This window comes from Toxotes jaculatrix, chromosome 8, assembly GCF_017976425.1.
Source record: "Toxotes jaculatrix isolate fToxJac2 chromosome 8, fToxJac2.pri, whole genome shotgun sequence".
Taxonomy (NCBI): Eukaryota; Metazoa; Chordata; class Actinopteri; family Toxotidae; genus Toxotes; species Toxotes jaculatrix.
Window position 1 is genome coordinate 24,056,063 of NC_054401.1, and position 23,473 is coordinate 24,079,535.

General features: G+C 43.2%; 1 protein-coding gene across 2 annotated transcripts in view; it reads left to right on the plus strand.

Moving 5' to 3' along the window:
• The window catches only part of LOC121185948 (low-density lipoprotein receptor class A domain-containing protein 4-like), a 123,319-nt gene extending 100,383 nt beyond the window's left edge, over positions 1-22,936 (plus strand). For both annotated transcript variants that reach the window (XM_041044488.1, XM_041044489.1), the window contains 3 exons: positions 10,147-10,301; positions 12,683-12,733; positions 15,831-22,936. In XM_041044488.1, the coding sequence (XP_040900422.1) occupies positions 10,147-10,301; positions 12,683-12,733; positions 15,831-16,424 (800 nt within the window). In that variant the 3' untranslated portion in view covers positions 16,425-22,936. The remainder of the gene's footprint in view (positions 1-10,146; positions 10,302-12,682; positions 12,734-15,830) is intronic.
• The last annotated feature ends 537 nt before the right edge of the window (positions 22,937-23,473 follow it).

Here is a 23,473-nt window from a genome sequence, read left to right on the forward strand (position 1 = left end):
CCCCCCCCCCCCCCCCCCCCCCACACACACACACACACACAGTCACACACCGACCCCAGCTGACCTGAGAAAACACATTCATACACACACACATGCTTTAAACACGACATTAGTCTGACCCTCCAGTCTGGTTCAATCACTCAGAGAGAAAGAGAGAGAGAGAGAGGAGTCAGTCTGGCTTTATGGCAGGGTGGTGGTGGGGGGTGGGGGTGAGAGGGTTGTCTAGACGCTATCCTGTCTGTCTGGCTCTGATAATGTACACACACACACACACCTGAGACGCTGCAGTGTGCGTTTGTGTGTGTGAAGTGACATGTTGAGCCAGCCGAGCATCCACCATCTCGCCGGCTGGATGAATACTTTAACACCGCTCCCCTCTCTGCTTTACTGCCGTTCATGAATATTGCAGCATCGGAATATTGATAACATTAGACTATATTGTAATATTCATGGTATGTTATCACAGAGCCCTGCGTTTTTTTTTTCGTTTTTTTTTTGCGTGTTTGTTCATGTTATATTCATGCAGGTGGAGATGATATGGCTAAGTCAGTCCTTTGGAGGGGCTGAAGTGGAGATTTATTGCTGGCTCAGCGCTGGGTCTCATCGTTCAGGCCTACCTCAGCAATAATCCAAATCAGGCTGTGTTCACAGAAGATGAAGTAAAGACAATTGCAATGACGCAAAAGATATGTTGAGAATGAACATACTTTCATTCATGAGACTGAAAGTGGTCTAAAGACAAAAGTGTATGAGCAACAAGCAGGACCATGACCGAGCAGTCCGGGGACCAGTTTGTGTCTTGTGTTAGTTGCGTAATACTGGCAGGTGTGAATGTAATGATAATGAATGAGTGGAACAGTCTGAGGCTAAATGTTTCCCTTTACCTTGCATCAGCGTTTTGTTTGTCTGTGATGAGGTAATTTTGACACAAGATTGTGATTTTGTAAAAGTTTATAGCCTCATCAACAGCTCACGATGATCATGACTCTGTTATTTTGTCATACATCCGTGGTCTTAGTTCCATCAGTAAAAATAATATTTTAAGTGAGAAGTTAACAGTTTGATTTTGGGAATGTGGTGACGTCTCTGAAAAGAAGTGCAAAGGGGCCAGAAACACGAGCAGTCAGCCAGATTTTTAAACAAACCCTCAGGCTTATTTGAAAGAGAAAATGAATGTGAACCATAAAGTTTTATTTTAACAGACAGACTTACCGGTTCAGCTTTGATCTGCTTTTATGTGTCATAGCTGTGCACCCACAGTTTTCCTTTGAATTGAAGGATTAAATGGAAATTTCATTACCAAAACAAATTTTGGAGTTTGTTGTTGTAATGTCTCAGATCTCACCAACTACTCTGAATACAATATTATCAGAATCATTAGAAATATTTGCATGTCCACATTTGAGTTTTGCTTCTTGTTTTTCATCTCCTGAAATGAAAATGAGTCATTAAGAGCGAGGGTGCTTGCAGATGGGCAGATAGAGAGGTAAAACTGAAACCTAACCTTTAACTTATTCCATGTGATTCAGTGCAAGTAGGTGTGAAGCTACACATCAGGCCGGAGTCTCTGCTGACTGTGAGAAGCAGGGTGACACCTGTCGTGAATGGGTCCAATGCGGGTCGAACAAGCGTTGAGTAGGCCCGCGTCATATGTGGGTTCTTTCCCCCTGTCTGAAAGTGGTATTAGTCTCTGTGGTGGAGCACAGACAGACCCATTGTGGGGGATAGGGAGGGATGGATAGAGAGAGAGAAAGAGAAAGAGAGGAGGGAGAGTGGAGAAAAGAGACAGAGCTGTAATTGTTTGCTCTCTTGTTGCCCTGAGTCCCCATAGCTGATACCTCCTGCATGCTGTGTCTCACACACACACACACACACACACACACACACACACACACACACACACACACACACACACACACACACACACACACACTGTGGTTGACTGTAGTTGACACTGTTGCTGCCAGGCTGATACGTCTAGACGTAACAATGCATGTCTCCCAAGGGAGGTAGAGCAGTGTGTGAGCCTGTGTGTGTGTGTGTGTGTGTGTGTGTGTGTGTGTGTGTGTGTGTGTGTGTGTGTGTGTGTGTGTGTGTACCTCATTTTCTCTCTCTACATGTCTCCTAACTCTTTCTGTCCCTTCATTACTGAACTCCCTCTCCTTCTCACTAATTGTACCCGTCTTTTAAAGTGTGTGTGTGTGTGTGTGTGCACACTATTCACTTCCTCTCCCTCCTTGTCTCCTTCTATCTTGCTCTGTGCCATCGTGTGTGTGTGTGTGTGTGTGTGTGTGTGTATGTGCCAGCCAGGTCGCTGCCATGGTGCCCCAGCAGCTCCGGGCCTTGTTGATCACGGCACCGTGCCCAAGAGTTACCATAGCAACGACAGTGGCAGCAGACAGGGCTGTGTGTGTCTATGTGTGTCAAAGGAGGACTGTGTGTGTGTGTGTGTGTGTGTGTGTGTGTGTGTGTGTGTGTGTGTGTGTGTGTGTGTGTGTGTGTGTGTGTGTGGGCCCAGTGTGGTGGGCAGCAGGCTGTGAACTCAGCAGGCCTCTAGCTGGGCTGGAGCTCTCTGGGCAGCAGGAGAAGGATGAGCAAGTTGGAGCAAAGAAAGTGTCGTTTATTTTAGTCCTTCTGGTTGGTTCTGGTCTAAATCAGGTTTGTGGTTTATGGTTGCACAACCAGGCCAGAAAACCCACAGGTTGAGCGCCTGGGGACTTGGGGATGCAAACAGTGACACAGCACTTGCCACGCTTCCTCTGTCAGTCATGGAGGAAGTGCTGCATTTCACAGTAAAATGCAGTTTTGATTGCCAGGTGTGACCATGACAATGGTTTTTTTGGGGGTTGGGGGGGGGGGGGGGGGGTTCCATGGCTGAGATGTAGCTCTGGAGTGCAGCAGGGAAGCGGAAATGACTGCAGAGGAAATAAGCCAGCTGGAGGGTTTATTGAGCTAAGCTTGGCTAGGTAAAATAAAAGAATAAAAAAGCACCTTTCTTGCTGCCTCCACATTTAGCCAAGCTCTTAGTTTCTAGGGGAACACATAAATCCCAGTCATTTCAGTGAAGATCCTGCTGCCATTTCCTGTTTTGTGCCATCATGTCATCTCCCAGAGAACGTGCCTGATCGGGCTGCATTCTTTTTTTACTGACTGTGGTGGCCATCCCGTAACCTGCTGCTTTACCTCTGGGGCTGTGTGCTGCTTGGCTGCAAGATAGGATTCATAACAGCTGAAGCTTAGTCTCTTTCGTCTGGGAGAAAAGGCATTTCCTTTGCTGGTGGGAGTAGCTCTCCTACTCCGAATTTGCAAGCAGCTAGGGAGCCGTTCCCTGCACACACTCTACGCTCTACTGTCAGCACACATCTACATTCAAGCCTGAATCACAGAATACGTTCTCGTGGCTTTGGACAAAATGATGCTCCTCTGTGCAAACTGAACTAAACAGGTCTTGTTTTTCTCTCGGAAGCGTCTAAGGGCACCCAGGCTCAAATGTTAAGTTTATTGAGCAATAACAATGTTAGAGGCACCAGCTGAGTGTGTGAAGTCTCTATAGATAGCCATTAGCCTGATTTTCATTTCAGGGCCAAACGGGGTAAGCCTGTACGCCCTCATTAGTCACAGAAGTGAGTTTTCACCAGCATTAACTGTTTCTTATTGCCAGAAGGAATGAATTTAAATCAGACATACAGTATGAGTGGGTCCAAGTTATGGAGAGCTATGCACTGAAAAAGACTGTTACTAACCCAGAATACGATATAGAGGCAGACAGCCCTTAGAAGAAGTTTTGTAAGTAGTTACCTCATCAGTCTTTCAGCCAATCAAACCGATCGTGGTCTCCATTACTGTTATTATTCATCAGAAGGTTGGGTTCAGTTGCTGATGCCACTGTCTGCAGCCATATCACAACAAAACCATTTCTTTGGTGTTGGTTTTATCATGGAGAAAAATGACATTTAAAATTTGGCAACTCCATCCAGAAATATTGTCCTGGTTTGTCTGGATAATTCACAGAACGCCCTGTCAGCAGTAGTCGATGGGCACTGTTTCTTGGGGAAAGAAGTGAACGCACGCCCATGTTACTGACTGTAACATGTAAATGAGCCATGATTCATCATTGACAACCTCGGGCCTTTCTACATGTTGGAATGCGTCCTCAGACAGTGTTGTGCTCTTCATAGTGACTGCCGTCGTGTGTCTGTTTGTCTGCTGCATGTCTGACGGCTTCTTTTCATTGGCAGGTCAGCTGAACTGTCTGACCTCCTGTTGGCCTCTCTCACACTCTCGCACACACATACACACACACACACACACTCCCACACCAAGGTCAAAGGGCCATCATTGGGTCCCTGTGTGTGTGCACTGCCTCTCTATGCTGTTTACTCTCTCTTTGTGTTTAGCGTTTTGAATTGGGACAAGCTGCGGCAGCTGTGATTGGTGGCTGTGTGCTGTGATTTGCTGATTGTGTCTGATAGGGACCAGGTATCAAACCTCTGTACTTTTCAGCACCGGCTGATACATGTCTGTAGCACAATCTGTCAAGTAGTGAAAGCCGGTATCCTAGGGTTCAAGTCCAGCTGCAGACCTTTGGTGCACATCATCCCTCCTCTCCCTGCTCTCATTTCCTGTCGCCGCTCCTTTGTTGACTGTCAAAATAAAAGCGATAAAAAAACACAGGGATATGTAGATATATAGTTCCATCCTCTCAGATGGGACGATTCACCTCTTCTCTTTGTCACATATCATAGTAAACATAATACCAATGTAGCTTGATCAGATTATTTTCCTTAATAAAAATGGCTTTTCATAGTTAATACCTTCACTACAGAGTAGCCTTACCTTTTGGGGGAAAACAACCCTACAGATACAAAACAAACCCAAGTTATCAAAAAGTGCTCAAACAGTTTTTAGTGATCCAGTTGAATAAAAAGCAGAGAACCTAAGTCTTCCTGCAGCACTGCTGTCAGCAAATTTAGGTAGATTCTGCTTCAAAAGAAGTTTTTCAGACACTGTGACAGTATATATGATTTATATTCCTCAGGTTAAGCAACTTTTCTGTATGTCTTGCTTTGTAGCTGGTAAATTACTTAGTAAATGGCTGATTGTTGTCACATGTTTGAAGGAGTTGTAGTTTAACCCTGTAGTTTAACCCTCTGAACGGTCACTCTCATTTTAATAAACTTGATGGCCTGTCTCCTCACTACAGCACAAAAAAAACCAAAAAAAAACTGACAGAGTGGCTGGCTTGCAATGCAAATTATTCAGCCTGCTGAGGGAATAAGAGTGCTGCAGATGCCGGACTGATATTGTTTTGACAAGTGGATTACTGTTGTAATAACATCAGACTGGTGCTGGTAATGCAGACTGCCAGCACACACTGTTCTTTAGCCCTCTGCAAGAGTCTGTGCTGTACACTGTGTTCTGGAGCCTCTGAACTTGGATGGATTCTGGGGTTCAGGCAGGATAGGCCACCCCTCTCCCCTGCCTCTTTTCTCTCTTATTTAATCTCTCCTCCACCCCACACTTCCTTCCTCCCTTCTCGACTCCTCCTCTGGTTTCCTTCCTCCCTGACTTTCAGAGGAGGGGCCATCAACTGCAGCACTTTTATTTTGCTGTAAAAACATCCCCGCCTGTGCTTTCGAAGACAGCTTTGAGTCAGGCATCTGGTTTGTGTGGTTTTACAACAGCAGAAGGGCAGAGTGTGTGATATTTATCCAGCAGGCTTACAGAAGAGCCTGGATGACTTGGTTTCCCAGAATGCTGTTCTCTGAATGAAACCCTCCCTCAGTCCCCTCCCTGTGGCTGCTGCGGTAAGCACACAGGCCCAGGCTGGTAGTGGCTGAAGTTCCTGAATGAGATGTGCAGCCTGGTAGTGTTAACGTCTTTGCAACACATTTTCTTTCCATAGAGAGCAGTGTCTCCTAACCTGGGGACCGGGATTTGAGCCCAGCAGGTACAGGACTCTTAAGGATGATGCCGATTTCAAAATGAGGGTTTAAAAACTGCAGTGAGGACCTTGGCAAAACCTTCAGCTTGCTCCTCTTTAGTTAGTCCACTGTAGATTTTGAGGTGTGTCTAGAATCATTATCCTGTGGTAGAAGTCATCCTCTTTTAATCTTCAACCTTTTCCTCAGCAGACAGTATGATGTGTGCCTCTAGAATTTGCTGGTATTTAATTGTGAATCCATTCTTCCCTCTGCCAGTGTAATGTTCCCCACCGTGTGCCACTGGCTGCAACACAAGCCTGAAGCATGATCGATCCACCCCCGTGCTTCGCAGTTGGGCGAGGTGTTCTTTTCATGAAATTCTGCTGCCTTTTTTTTCTCCCAACATACCTTAACTCATGGCGACCAAAAAGTTTTAGTTTTAACTTCATCAGCCCACAGGACTTGTTTCCATAATGCGTCAGGCTTATGTATATGTGTGTTGTGTGTATACAAGTCTGTCAACACTATGCTGATGATGTTTTACAAGTAAACATAAAATGAAGTCAACAGGCTATAGCCCACGTGTTTGCTGTCAGGCTTATTTAGGTTATAGAACAGGAGAGATGAGGGGTTGTGGCTTAATAGCATTCCAGTAATGGGTTGCACATGAAAATGAGCACCTTGTTTTTGGATTTTCACATACTTCTTTCTTGTCTTTACCTGGTTCCGTCCCTTTTATGTCCAAAAGTGAGACACATGCACACAGACAGTTTTGGGTTTTTTTTCTTTCTTCTCTAAAATTGCTGGTTGGCAGTGTCAGTGTGTCAGCCTTGCTGTGGTCCAGACTGAAATAGTTCAACAACCATTGGATGAATTGACAATGAAATCTTGTGCAGACATCTATAGTCTCCAGAAGACGACTCCTAATGACCTCAGTGATCTCCTGTCTTTTTAGAAAGCACCATCACCTTGGCCAAAAATTTTCCCTCATCCAATGAAATATTTTTTCCTCCATAACTTGTAATCATCTGACATTTAACTTAATGCCATTATGAGGTCAAAATTTCAGTTTATCCAATTGTTTGATTCATGACCAAACAGATTTAGATATTAGCATGCTAACACACTAAACCAAGGTATTGGTTTACAACATCAATGAAAAACATTACACCTGCTAAACATCAGCATGTTAGCACTATCACTGTGCTCCTGTTATAGTATTTATGTTAGCATTTAGCCTCATGGTTGTAGTGTTTCTCATGAAACAAGGTATAGTTTTACCTCATCAGGTCTCTTAAAACAGTCTGATGTGGGAACTTCCATTCTTGGTTGAACTGCTCAGAGGTCATACACTTGCCTTATGACTGTGGGCCATGTGTAGGCATCACTTGGCTTTTAATGTTCACAGGCCTAATCAGCGATGTAGGGAATTACCAGACCTGAGCAAATCAGGTGGAAGGCGTTATATATAGGTTTTCAGATACTGGTTCCTGGAGTGTAACCTTACCCCAGCCCTCTCCCTCGTGGTTTGTTAGGTGAATTTTTGGCTCTACAGGCCTGGTTCACTGGGGTTTTTTTTTTTCAGAACGCACCTCTTCTTTGATCTTATGTGTGGTTGATGATGTTATCAGAGGGTAATTTAGCTCAGGTTTTGGTTCTGTACCTTGACTCTCCACTTTGTCCCCTCTGTTCTACTTGTTCCACATTAGGTGACTCATATAGTGACGAAGAGCTCAAAAACTCAGTTTCAAATGTCTGGTGTGAGTAATGGGTTGGGTCAGGCCATGATTTCCACCTTAGATACTAAATGTTGGACCGAACATGTTGTAAATTGATTTAAAGGGCAGTTTAGTGAATTATTTTGTTGCTGTTGTTATATCATTGTAGTAAATGAATCAATGAGATGAGTTTCAATCATTTGTTTAACTCTTCACCACTTCACAGTATCTTTCATTCTTCGGAGGAGAGAAGTTGTTGAGCTCGTTTTGCACTGTAAGCGCCTCCTCTGCTCTGTGGTGGTTAATGTCAGTTGGTTCAACTGTCTCCATTCACAGCATTTTTTTTTCTTCCTTCCATGTGGTTTGTGCTAGTTGGCCTTCCTCCTCACAGCCTTACCCCACCCTGTCCTCTGTGGCTGCTGTGGTGGAACAGAGGCAGGTTTGGGTCGGTTTACGTTACAGCTCAGGCTCGACACTAACCCACCCTAATGCAGACAAATAAGCTGGGAAGGATTACTGAGGCTGGGGAGACTGGGATAGGTTGGCTTTAGCAGGACTGTGATGGTTCCTTCTTTAATGTTTTGTTTCTTGCACGTTGTCATATTTCTCATAAAAAGTTATTTTTCCCGCAGTAATCAAACTTCTAACTCTGACCGTCTCCTCTTGTTTTTGGATTTTCTCACACTGCTTTCTTGATTTTACCTGATTTCATCACTGTGGTGTCAAAAAACAGTCTTCAGGTGGCTTGTGGGTAACACACTCCAAAAATTGTACAGAGCTTTGTGGAGAAAGTGTCTGCCAGCATCGAGGCAGGCATTTTAGCTCAGATAGCTGAGTGTACGCTGTGTATTGTTCTTGCAGAGCTTCACGTACGCACAAGGACACAGACTGTACAGATGCACACACAGGAAACTACACACACACACACAAGTGAGTGAGTGTCCAGCCGTGAGTAAGGGTGTGAGTCAGAGGTCAGACTGGGTGCCAAGACCAGACAAGGTCAAGACTTCTGCTCAGAACAAACCGACAACACATGACAAAAGAGTCTCAGACTGCAGACAGGGAGGCAGGGAGGGAGCGGAGGAGACAGAGGAAGGAGGGATAGGCCGATGAAGAAAGTGGGAGACAATGAAGAATAAGAATCGCAGGGAAGGAATGATGGTGGGTGAGAGAGGAATGCAAGAGGCAAGACTGATGAAGGCAGCGAGTGCAAGAACAGAAAGAACAAGGAGGATGGAGGGAGCAGGTTAGAGAGAGATGGTGGGCAAGTGGTGACAGGGGAAGGGTTCAGAGAGACAGAGTGGGTGAGAGTGTGTGTGTGTGTGTGTGGGGGGGGGGGGGGGGACTAAAAGGATGAAATGAAGAACAAGGGACCAGCAGCATGGGAGGGAGGTCATCCCAGATCTGTATGTGTGGGATGTATCACAGATTGTTTTTTTGTCGTTTGTTGAGGACAGACACACCACAGTTATTCAGCGTGTCCACAAAGAAACCACTGTACGCTGGGACGGACACCACAGTCCCGACACTCATCTTTCCTGTGATTTGTTCTGTACAAGGAAGGCACACACACACACACACACACACACACATCCAAACCACGGATACACTCAGGATGTGACAGACTGACTTGGAGTTGACCTGTGCTGCTCCCTGCTGGTGAACATGTGTTAGAACAGTGGCTCCTTAAAAAAGTCTTTAATATTTTCTGTTAAAACCCTAAAACATTGTTCCCCAGTTGAGAAAAACAATCTGACCATGAGGGCCATTTAGTAGCTACTCTGGGGCTTTTGATCATGTCTCATGGTCATCATTAGATGAAGCCCAGGTTCCTCAGTTGTCATGGAGTTGAAGAATGCTTTCTCTTTCATCTTATGAAAATAACAGAGACGGTAAACAGTGACAGTGTGAATACCAGGACCCTGAAACCAAAGCAGCTAAATTACACCTGTGCTTTTCCTACTGTGGCTTGTCAAAACATCTTCTGTGAAAAAGACTGAGAAGATTGTATTGGACTAAACTTTGTAATTGTAGATTGGTCAGGTATGAAGGGAAAAAAGCAGTTATGTTTATTTTTTCTCTCATCTTTGCTGTATTCTCATGAAATGCTGAATGCCCCTGCTGGTTTCTAAAAGATTTGATAACTGGAGAAGGTAAACGTTTGTGAAAGGTGTCTTAAGTTGATTTTTGCTTTGTTCCTAAGATTCACAAGCCAAAAAAATTTGCCAAGTACTGACGACTGTTAGCATTTTTTTCTTTTAGTTTGAACTTTTTGAACAAGTATAAAAACCAAAGTATTCATAGATTTGCTGTTACTTTTATACCACACAGATAGCCTAAAATGAGGCTGAAATTGTGCGTAACATATTAGGTGAAGTTGGTGATGTTATTTGAAATGTACCTTATTGTGTTTGTTGTAATGATGTGGGTTATTTTGAACCTGCATCTCCTGTAAACATCTGATAGATTCTCATCCACCTCTCTCCTTTTGTGTGTTTGTGCAGCTGAACTGGAGTTTGTTCAGATCGTCATCATTATCGTGGTGATGACAGTGATGGTGGTGGTGATCATCTGCCTGCTCAACCACTACAAGCTCTCCACCTGGTCTTTCATTACAAGGCAGAGTCAGGCCCGCAGGCACGACCATGCCCTGCAGCAGGTCAGTATGACTTTGTGTGTGTGTGTGTGTGTGAAAGAGAATAAGACAAAAAGAAAGAAACCGTATCGGGTTGTATTTATCTGCTCTGGCAGTGCTGTTCTCTCAGCATCCATGCCAGTAACATTTTGATCTCAACTGATAGTGAGTGGAAAAACTGTGCATGTGTCTGTCTGTTCATCTGTTCTCGCTGAATATCCCTGCATAGTCAGTGTGACAGTACATTCTTTATTTCTGCAGCAGGACAAACATAGCTTACCAGTTTGTTCCCAGTAAAGCTGCACTGAGCTAAATGAATCCTTTCATCCCAGTCAGAGTCTCTGTCCCAGTTTCACTGAGGTAACAGCTTTGCTCCAGTCTGTTAGGTGAACTTGCTGAATTGGTTCCTTCAGAGCCAGACTCTGTCAGACCTTGATGTTTAATTCACTACAGTGCTGTCTAGACAGCAGCGGCACTGCCCCCATACTGACATGGCGACACCCTGGGACAAACACACACACACGTACACACTTGCATATACGCACACTGCCAGACTGCTCCCACTGAAATAGGCTCAGGTACAGAATATGATATATGATGCAGAATTATTGGTCCATTGATATATTCAGCTTCTAGACCAGTATCTAAAAAAAAAAGGATCAGCCTAGTTACCCCATTACAGATCATTTAAATTCATCTAATAACCCCCTCATCTCCTCTTTTTCATCTCTCCTGTCACTCTGCTGTGTAGCGTCCAATCATAGCAAAAATTATGCAAACAGAAGCAGACACCAGAGTCCCATATATTATATGGACATATATAGACATTGAGGGGTCAAAAACATAGCTGGTCACGTGACTCGTGTAGCTTCAAATAGTTCCTTAGGGAAGAAACAGATCAGATTGAATATAAACCATAGGGGTTACCCCATCCTCTGTGATAGCTCAGTTTGTTTACATGGTATAGTTACCTGGCTGTGAGTGTAATTCTATTGATCTTTTATTATGGTAAAAGACAGGTTTTGATAACATGCAAAAGTTGTGTCACTCAAACCATTGTACAGCTGAACAGGGTCAGTATGAGACGACCATGCACCTTCACAACAGAAATGACAGACATTTATCTTGTAATGGTCTGCTCAATTCAAAAGTGGCGTAAAGACAATGCTTCCTGTTTCCCATCGTCTCACGTACCTGAATACACTTCCAGTAATTTAAATCCAGGATACACATCTAGCAATTGACTTCCATATCCATTATGTATGTATGTGTATCAGCCCTATAGTTGACTCATTATAACACTGCAATACTGACAGTAGAAAAATTTTCAAACAACTTTTGGTGGTGACTGTCAAATATACCTTAGCTCTAATAACCTTAGCTGGCAAACTGTGAAGCCTGTGCTCAGTCAAATATAATGTACGTCCTGACTGTGGCTGATTTCAGCTTCTTAACATAAAAAGCACATTGAAAACCCTGCGACACTGCAGCGCTGATGGTACTGTCTTTCAGTGTATGGAAATATTCAGCGTCTCCACTGTCCGCCATTGCTGAAAAGAAACTTACCTTATAGAGTCAATGGAGATTTGTCACTCTCCCTCTCTTAATCCACTCCGGCAGACAAAAGCAAAAAAATAAAAATAAAAAATAAAATGCCGTAAATGCAACATCAGAAAGCAACAAGCTGACAAAGCCCTGCAGCAGTGAAAGTGTAATTTGTTAGAACAGTGGATGGCCCTTGCCCCTAAATAACCAGAATTTATATGTTTGTCTTCCTTTTCAGGTTTCTGTTTTTCCAATAAATACTGTTGACTGTGCCGTCTGAGAAAAGATCCTCAAGTTAAATGTAGACTAAGGGAAACTGCAATTATTTGATAGTTGCGTTTCTTTGTTGTAGCTTTTATCTTTCTTATTTTTAAGACGGGAGCCGTCTGCCTTTGGATTTTGGGTTTGAGGCCACCAGGCGTCTCTCAGCATTGCTGTTTCATCTTTTGTGTTCTCATTAAGTTGTTTCATTTTGGTGTGTATATGTGTGTGTGTCTGTTTTTTTTTTCTCCTTCCCTTTTTGTAAGGGAGAAAGTTTTGTTTCGTCAGCTTAATGGTCTCACATCAAAAACCATCACCGATGTAACAAACAACAAAGCTGTAATGGCTGTTGATTTCTAAAGCTTTATCACTATCAACAATGAATCTAACATGCATTAAACACATAATGTCAAATACGTGTTAAATGTTCAAAAAATGCATTTTATCAACATTAGAAAATAAAGATATACTTTCTTTACATATTTGTTTAGTAACACAAATATGTGAAAATCCCCCTAAAGCTCAAACACAAACTTGTTTACAAGCTTCAGCTTCTGAATCTTAGCCTCTGTCTTTGTTTTGTCTGTGTCGATGTTTAGGACGGGTGTCTGTGGCCTTCAGACAGCGGCTCTCGACAAGGTGCCTCGGAGGTAAGACCACCGTTCCCCTGACCCCCGTTAAACCCATGGCCAAGCCTTAATCACAGTGGGGCTGTGGCAGTGTCTGATATTTATAGCCGTGGTGACTCTCAGCGCCGTGAACTGTTGCTCTCAAAAATGTATTTACCTCGATTCAGATATTTACAGCACCATGACAGCTGGATTATCAAGTATTGAGTAGGGCTGATATGATCCGCGATTTATAGCATGACAAGTTGACGCGTTTACTACATCTCAATAATGATAAATGTAGCATTAAGTTTATATCTATATTTTACAAAGAGTAACCTTTCAGTTCTAGTTGAGTGAACGGCCTGATTGCACTTTTAATGATTGGGTATTGTAACTATTTATCAATTAAAAACTGTGGTGGTGTGTGGCACAAACAGACAAATCTGCTTTGAACAATACACAACATTACTGTTATCTGTTGTGTTAACTGTCACACCGAAGGCTTTAGTTTAAAAGATGCTGGTTTCAGTCAAATCATCATGTAGCTTTGGAAAAAAAGATCATAAGGATTTTTTTTTTTTGGTGGTCTATGATTCATGCTAATGGTCACATTCAAATTTTTCCTAGCCCAGTATTACCATGACTTCATGGATTTCTTCCCAGTGTGTCTGTTCTCCCACCTCTGTGGCTTCACTGAAAAGCTTCATTATGTAGGATTTTTTTTTTTTTGTGCCTTTGGGAGAAAACCTGATGGCCTCTTGTTCTGAAAGAGGAGCTCCTCCTTCCTGTTTTGTGCCATAAAACAAACTGTGCTGTAAAAATGTTATAATTCCTTTAAAATCTAATTTGTACAGCTTGTGGAAATCACTTTAAGATGATAACTTGCTGCAGTTTGACATTCAGAGGCAGTGCACAAAGTGTAGGCTATAAAGGTGGCAAATGAAATGAATTAAACTGAGAGAAAGAAGACCTGAATCTTCTCAGTGATCTTTTCTGTCTAATGTTCCCTCTCTGTAATAAAAGAAATCTCTGTCTCTTCTTAGTTCTTCTTTGTTTCTTAGTTTTTTAGTTTTTTTTTCTCAGAGCTCACCCTTGTACAATTGCTCTGTGGTGACAGAGAAAACTCTTAGGGCGCAAAGATCTTGGAATTTTGGGGGTTTGTAAATATTTGATCATCCACGACTTGAAGCTTTTGTAGTTGCACTGGGTACAGCTGGCAATATACTCCAAACAAAATCGCAATTTGGCAAGACCCGTGAATACATAACCACGAACAAATGCCAGTACACTCACTGTGACTGGTGATCTGTTTGCTTAATGGCGTCCATGCCAGATGGAAGAGCTTACGAGACACGGTGGGAAGAGACGCACTGGGAAAACAAAGAATACAGAGTTCAAAGAACACTCCAAAACACAACCGATCACATGATAAGTTGACGACGATAGTATGTTGAGGCTGCGTGAGAAGTTTTAGCTGGCCGGTCTGCGCACACTTTGGCAATCGGAGCCAAGTGTAGCACTTGGTGTGGGCTAAAAAGGGCATGTTTGCACCAAAACAAACACACCAAATTTTCTGTCATTTGGAGTATGCTGCCAGCTAAAACCATTGCGTGTAAACACAACTAAAGGAGGCGAAGAAAGAGACACAAGGATTGGATAGAGAGAGAAAAACGGGAGAAGGCAGGTAAAATGAGTCAGAAGGGAAGAGGTGCAAGAGGACAGGGAGGGAGGTACAAAAAAAAAAAAACAGTGTCAATGTTAAAGCACCCAAAGAGACCTGGAAAAAAAGAAAAGGCCATGGAGAGACAAACACAAGGGGAGACGCAGCCAATGAGTGTGGGTGGCTGATAGATGCAGTGATGGGGGCTGTGTGTGTATGTGTATGTGTGTGTGTGTGTGTGTGTGTGTGTGTGTGTGTGTGTGTGTGTGTGTGTGTGTGTGTGTGTGTGTGTGTGTGTGTGTGTGTGTGTGTGTGTGTGTGTGTGTGGCAGGGGGGGGTGGACGGATTTTGGTGCATCATTAATCAGCAACACCTCCCCTGACACTGTCTAGACAGCCGTCTGAGAGCTGCCCTGCTCTGCTGCGCTCTGTTCCCTCTATCAGTCATACACCTTTCTCTCCCCCTCCCTCTCACTCTGCCTATTTGTCTGGGTCTATACATTTTCTTTTTTTTTTTTCCCTCTGTTCCGTTTCCTTCTGTCTTTATCTCTCCCGCTCTCCTTTACTCTCCTTCTTCTCTTTATCTCCACAGCTCTTTCTTCTCCTCTCCTCTCTGTACTCCATCTTTCCTTCTCCTTATCTCAGTAGTCAGGTCTTTTTTTTTTTTTATATAATCCTTTCAGTTCCACTCTTTCTCTTTCTGTCTCTCAATTTCAGTTACCCTGATCCTCTGTCCCCCCGGGTTTTGTTTTTGTGTGTGTGTGTGTGCTTTTTTTCCTTTCCAGTCTGGTGGTCTCTCCATTCCCACTGTCATTGTTAGTGGAGGGTTGACCATTGGAGCCACAATCACTAATTCAAATAGATTTCCTGTGATAGTGACTCGTCTCAGTAGAAATGTGTTGAATTGGACAGAAATGTGAGAAATGAAGAAACAGATGATGCAGTCACTGTCTGAAGAGCATGAACCACAGTATGAACCAGTGTGTTGAATGTTTTAGCAGATACTTTGAATCTTTTCTCCTTGTGACTGTCTTTAACAGCTGATTGGTGGCACATCATCATCATCATCCACTGGACTCTGAGTGTTTACACTGAATTCAGTTCTACTTTTTAATTTGTCATAGAAAATCTAAGCAGTAAACAGTAAGTTAAAGCCCGGGATTCAGGACTATTGATGTATCAAGAAAGTGGAGATACCTTGTTTCAAGATGGTGGCACATTCATCAGGTGATATGGTGACTGTTTAACGGGCACTGAGAGCAAACATTCAGCATCCTCTTCTGGCTGAACAAACACAGATTACTCATACAGCTCCTCTCAAACGTAGTCTGCGGTCAGTACAAGTCAATCAACATTTATCTCATCCTTCTCCTCTTCCACACCCTCCCTCACTCCTTCCCTCCCTTTGTTACACTCTTTCCTTCCACCATCACTCCTTCTTCCTCACCCTTTCTTCACCCCTCTCTGTCTTTCTCAGGTGTTATACGCTCCCCAGGCCAGGGATCGCTTCACCGCTCCCTCCTTCATGCAGCGCGACCGCTTCAGCCGCTTCCAGCCTACCTATCCCTACCTGCAACACCAGATTGACCTGCCGCCCACCATATCGCTGTCGGATGGCGAGGAGCCCCCGCCGTATCAGGGGCCCTGCACCCTGCAGCTCCGTGACCCCGAACAGCAGATGGAGCTCAACCGCGAGTCGGTGAGGGCGCCGCCCAACCGGACCATCTACGACAGTGACTTGATCGACATGGGAGGAGGCGGGAGTCTGGGAGGCGTGGGGGGAGGAGGGGGTGGCATGGGAGGAGGCGGCCCGAGGCCGCCTAGCAGTAACTCGGGCATCAGCGCGGCCAACTCCAGCAACCACGGGCGCATGGAGGGACCGCCACCGGCATACAGTGAGGTTATGGGCCACTACCCCGGCTCTGCGTTCTTTCTACACCAGCACAGCAATAACCAGAGGGTGGGGGGATCAGGGGGGCCGGGGAGCAGGACGATCCAGCAGCAGAGCCAATCAGAAAGCACAATAGTACCTGCCAAGGCCAAGGAAGGCCAGCCGGAGGACCTGGTGTGAAGAAAAAGGGGGCCGCCCACCCCAGACTGAAAACTGTCTCTCTACTTCACCCCTGATCACCTGTAAGCAGTGGTCTCGCTCACTCTCCCTCTGTCTCTCTGATGTCCTCTTTCCACACTCTCATGCACAAATAAATATCAGACCTTAGCTACAACAAAACAAGGAAAGAGAGGAACCGAGGGTTGATTTCATTTCAGTTTCTTTCCGATGTTAGTCACTCAGACAGCTAGCACTGCTGCGGCAGGATGTATGCACTGCGTGGAGACTTTTTTTTTTCTCCTCTCCATCATATGAGAAAGAAACTCTCTGCTAGCACAGATTGAAACGATTTGCTTTTTTGTCCCCCTCGGGTGATGGCTCTATCTGCGGGGAACTGAGGATGATGTTTTGCTTTTTTCTTTTTTTTTTTTCTTTTTTTCATATACTTTTTTTTTTTCGGACCGGGATCTGTGCACAAAGCGAGAACTGAGCTGAGTATCAAGGACTTACAGAGAACACAACAAAACAAGAGACTCACAAACCCAAATCTTAGTGCCAAGGTTCATGAGGAAGCAAAACAAAGGGGGAAAATGACTCATTCTGATATTGAAAACACACAAAAAAAAGAAAAGTTGCACTATCTTTTTGCTGTAAAAGAGAAGAGGGAAACGATGCTATGTGATGATAATAATGATGTTTTTGTTTTTTGTTTGTTTTATTTTTTGTTTGTTTGGGGTTTTTTTTTTTGTCCTTTTCATGAATGGACTGAGTGACTGAACTTTGGCTCCAAAGTTGTTTAAACAGTTGGGAGCAAGAAAAAAAAAACAAAAACAATAAGTATTAGAAGCTTATGTCCTTCCTTTTTTGAAAACCACAAGAAATACTTGTACCCAGCCTACAACATCTCTGTCTGCTTACACCACAGGCACAGTGAGACTTAGTAAGAGAATAACCTTGTACTGCTTCACGTCTGAGTACACTTCAGCCTAGTGGGGATGATATCTGCCTCGTAACCAGCCGTTGGGTGGACGGAACATTTCTTACTTCTTCTGGTAGTGTGTTCTAAGATGTGGACTCTTAGAAAGACGAGGGCTGCTTGGCAAGACCAGGCGTACTCCATACCAAGAATTTGTGGAAATCTGAGCAGCTGGTTGGATGTCAAGTTAACCAAAAAAACAGCATCATTCAATAACAAAATTTAACAAAACAAAACTAATCAAAAAACATGTCTTAGTGTCCATCCAGCAGCCTGGTCGCAGCAGATTCTTCTTTTCCCAAACCCTGTCCTGACCTCCGAGCACTTGACACTTCCTCTTTCCTGTTTCCTGCGTCGATAACCTCCTCCCCCTGCCCCCCACCCCTCCCCTCCCCCCTCCGCCTCCTCTCACTGCTCATCTTGACATGCACAGTGCATTCTGCCAACAGCCACACTGAACTCGAACCCCGCCACCATAACAACGAAAAACACAAAACAACAACAACAAAAAAGAAGGCTCATCTCTCTGTCTTCTTGTCTCTAAAGCCACAAAAAAAAAACACAAAGAAAAAAAAAACCCCAAGACGTCACAAAGTGAAGATTCCTGTCTGCATCCGCCAGCACAGTGATCAGGGTTTAAATGAAAATCGTCTGTGGTCAAAGTGAAAGGGCTATGGGAGGGTTTGTTTTGTAAAAGAAAAAAACCTTTTTGAAAATCTAGCCTTTCTCTCTGCTCATTGTTGCCTTCTCCTCTGCTCTCGCGCTTTCTCTGTCTCTCGCTCTCTCCGTCTCTCTTGGCTTTCTAACGGTGTCTCTGGTTAAACACTGTTCTTCGTCCCCTCCTTTCATCCGTGTGCAGAAAAAGTGCGTGCAAATGATGCAGAGTCCGCCAAGCCCTTTAAAGTGGAGACTGGAGTGGAGACCTTGTTTGGCAGTGTGCTAGTGCTGTCCTCTCCTCCCTGTCTGTGTGTACGTGTGTGTGTGTGTGTTTTGGTCAGACCTTTCAACAACACAGAAAAGCACTTAATGCTCCTGCAGGAGCATTGTGTATGAATGTGTGTGTGTCTGTGTGTGCAGCTGAGTGATTTATTAGTCAACTTGTGTCTGAGTTTAGAGACTCAAGGACACATTACTTATTTGGCACTGTCCATATTAACACATTGTTAATTAAGCTTTCATTGGACTACAGTAGAGTGTCTCTTTAAAAAGCCAGAGATGCATGATGGTTATTATCGCGGTGTAGGGGTGACGTCAGTGTGAAAGCCCCTCACAGTCCACCTGATCGTGGACTGTGGTGGACTGAGTCCCAGTTTCATACTACAGGCTTTAAGTATAATGTGTTCACACTGACAACTGAACATTGAAATTCAGAGGGGCTCCTCCCAGCTGCAGAATATTAAAATACATAGTGAATGTTGGTGAGACAGCTCAAGCAAGATCTGGGAAAGTGAAATACAAAGTACTAAATCTCTGATTTTGCTTTCTCTTTGTGAAGATTAGAGGAAAATGCTGGTGTCTTTTTTATATTGTCACCAAATCCCATAGAAAGATGATGTACAAACCTACATGTTCGTCCGTCTCTCAGTGCTTTCCAACCTGTCTGTGGCTCTCAGCTGAAAGCCACTGGACCTTACTTTACTTTTTGTAAAAAAATTGTGTTATTTTAATGCTGGTTTGTGGTGGTGGTGTTGGACATAAGAGATTCACATCCAATGCCAAAACCCATCTTTGAACAGAGAAAGGGATTACAGTCTGTCCCCCACACACACAACCACCTGTTATCACCAGAGCTTCATAACTGTGTTTTCATTAGTGTTGGGACGACAGTGGAGCTCCGAGGACACACGGGAATAACATACACACTCAGTACGTGTTGCTCAGATCAACACATTCTAGGTTTTGATCTTTTTTTTTTTATGGGATTTGCTGACAATTAGAAAAATATAGAATATCACCAGACTTTAATCTGCAGTGTTGTCCCACAGTCACAGATACACATCTGTTAGTACACTTCCTGTATCACTTCAAATAAGAAGAGCATTGATCTGTTTTTATACCAGCTGAAAAAAACCTGCATCCTAAGACAACTGGTATGTAGTTGATACCTTCATGCTGTTGTTATGTAGTATGGAAGTGGAACACAGCTCCTATTTACAGTCAGATGAAATCATTTGAACATGATTTATATGGAATTCAGAATGTGAAGCTGCTGAAAGCGCAGCCGCATTTGAAGGCATGTAATTCTAACACAGCAGCTCTGAGTTCCAGTTGAAACAGGAAGCTTTGTGCGCTTACAGCACACGTCTGATTTTACATGCCGATGAGATCAACAACAAAAGCGTTAGGTCCGTTTGATTGGAAACCCTCTGATTCTGTTACCATCAGTGTGTTTGAAATGTTTTGCATGTGTTGTTTTCTGGCTCTACGGTTGTGTGTGTGTGTGTGTGTGTGTGTGTGTGTTACTACATCACTGCTGCTATTGCTGTTGCTGCTACTGCTACTATTGTTGCTACTGCTGCTTCTCATGTCCCCCACCCCACCCCGCCCACCCAGTCCCTCTGTCCTTCTGTCCGTCCTGTCCCTTCAAACTCACCCATAACTAGAAGGAGAGAAATCTGACCCTCTGCAGTCAAAAGCACAAGTATTGAGACAAAACGTGGCGCTCTCTTTCTCTGCGAGGCCCACACCGAACACATTTTTCATTCTGTTACACAGAAAAATCTGGGTGAAGACACTGTCCCAACACTTTGGCCTTCGACTGTACGGACCTGCTTAAAAAAAAAAACTCAACACCTGGGTTTCTTCCCTCTGTTTCTTCCTTCTTTCTGTTGTTTTCTCAGCTTGTTCTTGTCTGCGCAGTCATAGCTTGTAAATGGAGGCTATAAAGATGAATTTTATGTTTTCTACAAGGAGGTTTGCATGTTACTATTATGTGAGTAAATAAGGTGCCTAATGTTCATGTTTGAGCAGACCACACCTCAGTTAAACTGCTGCTTGGAATCTTTACAGCTGCTTTAGCTCTGGGCTGGACCCCCACCCCCACCCCTCCACCCCACAGTTTGGCACAATGGAACAGAAATACATGATGAAGGGTCAGGACTGCCCAAATGATCATTTCTGTCGTTTTGCAAAGTTGTTACAGCGCTAAGATGATTTTGATTTTGGGAGCCTTGTCCGACAGTTCTCATTCAGGTCTTGAGCTCCTTTTTGGATCCGAGACTGAACCGGATCCTGCAGGAAAATAAACAGAGAAGAACCACATTTTGTTTAAGATCTACGTGGAACTATAAATTTAGTGACCATAGGATCAGCAGAGTGTGTGTGTGTGTGTGTGTGTGTGTGTGTGTGTTTCCATGTCAACAAAAATAACTCCAACCTGTGGTTCAACCTTGAGTATTCTTTTTTAGCTCTGAGTTGCGGCCAGTTCGCCCCAACAGCGTTTACGAGCGTGCCCACCAGCCTGCTCGCCTCCGTTGTGCCAGACAGCAGCTCTCACCCCCCTCCCCCTCCCGCTCCCCCCACCCGTCCTGACCCCAGCGAAGCAGCTGAAGTCATTTCAACCAGTAATTTGGCCCATGTGTGGAGCAGACATAGGAACCCACTTGCACTCAAAAAGCTCCCACCTTCGTTGTGCCTCACTTCCAACGGTGCTTTTTTCAGTAGTCTGTCTTTCTTTATGTTTGTTTGTAAGGTGCTGTATATAACTTGAATATATTATGCACATATCCTACCCAATGGGTAGAAACCACAAAAAATGTTGTGAATAATGTAATATAATGTATAGACAATATAAGAATTTTAAGAAGGCAGCATCAAATTTGTAAATGCCTACAGTTAAAAAAAAAAAAACGTACTTTGTCTTTTTTTATGAGAAAACATGGTTTGCAAATTATGCTTAGAATATGGTTGCAACACAAATACAAACTTATAATATTTTGCTATAAATAATAGTGTGTTATGATAAGGATGAGATAACCTCTGGATTAAGGAAGTTGTTGAGAAAAGATATTATTCACTCTGTTTTTTTTTTTTTTTTTAATTCCTCTTCTAAGAACAAGCCTTCACAGTGCTTGCCATCATTTGGGTACTGGCTGGTGTCTTTTTTTTTTCCCCACCACCATCATCTAACAAATGTATAGTTGAATTACACAGATCTTTTAAGAAAACATATATCACAGGCAGATCAGTTGGTGTTTATGCCACAACTTCAGCTGGGTCGCAGTCGAATTTCAGCTCACTTTGTAAATCGCTGAACAAAAAAGCAGAAGCTCTCTAGTTTTTTTTGGGAGACGTGTCACACGACGCACTGCACACGAGAGCCATCAGCACTTCCTAAAACGGAAGGCTGCGTCTGCATTTCGTTGATCTCAAAGATATTTGAGTTCATTTCAGCTGTAGTTTTGTACATCTGCCAAAGTATAAAACTGTGGAGCACACTCAGAACTGCTGTAGATCTGGCTGGATGTTGGATGCTCTGCTTATAGCGTTTCAGCTCCGTTACAGGAGGACCATTGACTTTCCATCACACGGTTGCTGAACCGAAAGGACGAAATTTCCCTCTTTTTTTTTGGTCAAGATTGGAAAGTTGCACCAGCGTGAAACGTGTGAAAAATGCCGTTAAAACTGTCATTTAACTTTTCTCTCTTTACTTTTTATTTTATTTTATTTTTTCTACATTACAATGTTATATTTGGCACAGTATATTGGAACAAAAGTCATGTTTAATCTGCAGTCATTTATTTACAGTATGTACTGAAAATAACTCCACTGTACAATAACCGCAGAGCATGTTCATTCTTATCTATAGATGATGTACATAGCAACGTGCCATTTTCTCTTCAAAGCACCAAATAAGAGGCAGTTATGTAGTTTTAATTTGGGAAAAAAAGTCTCTATTGTAACTTCGGTTAGAGCTTGGCTCTCGTTCTTCTTAATAGACCTGTTTTTTTTTTTGTTTGTTTTTTTCCCTTTTTTTTTTCCTGCACTAGCTTGAAGAACTAGCTTGGGCTCAGACTGATTTTCATTTGATTTCTGCCCCCGCAGTGTGCTCCCTCTTTCCACTTATAAGAATTCTGTACTCAAATGCTGACAACAAGTAGCTGTTTTTATTGTTCCAGATTTTAATAATAATGATGATAATAATAACAACGATAGCGTCTCAACAGTTTGGTATTCTCTCTGTCTTGACAGTTACCATAGGACTGCTTCCATCATGGGTTTTGTAACATCGGTTTGCTTTATTTACAAAAATGAATTCTACTCGTTCCCCTCTCGCCCCTCTGTGCTTACATATATATGCATGTATATATATTTGCATATATACATACATAAATACACAAACACAGAGATAAAATTGTTGTGTATTTTTGCCTCTTTTTATTTAAGCAATTGTGATGTAATAGGTTTTAGGCCTAAGGTCTGTTTATTGCAATACTTTTACAGAAAAGAAGAAAAAATTCAAAAAATGTTGCTCTAAGTGCTGTTGTAGTCAAAGATTTTATGCTTGTACTTATGCTGTAGTCAAACTGCAGCGTAATGAATAAAACTTTAAAAGTGATTACTCCGGTTTTCTCCCTGTATTTTTCCTCTTTGTCCTTTACAGATAATAAGTGTTTTGTAATGTGATTAGTGGCTTCAGTGCGAGCAGCGGTGACACTCAGTTCTGATGCAGCCAAATAACATGATCAGGGTTTAAGGCAGATCAGCAGCTTCTCAGACTTGTTAGCCTGGTTTCTGTGTTGTTCAAATGATGCAGGTTGAGGCCTGATACACCACCACGTTCTGAGAGGGTGAACGTGTTTTAGTGAGTGAACCTAATGTGCTTGGACTTAACCTGGACTCAATGTAAAGGACACTGACAAAAGGTCAGTGTGTTGCCCAGTTTTTTGTTGCCCAAAAAATGTAGCAATACCACAGTGCAGAAATACTCTGTCATGTAAAAGTCCTGCAAAATATACTTAAAGCATAACATCATCAGAGATTACTTTCTCCTCCAGAGCTACTGGAGCCTTCATACAACTCTTTTCAAGTAAACTGACTTTCACATCTAAAATCTGTGGAGTTCCATCTTTAACCAAATCAAACAGTGCCATTT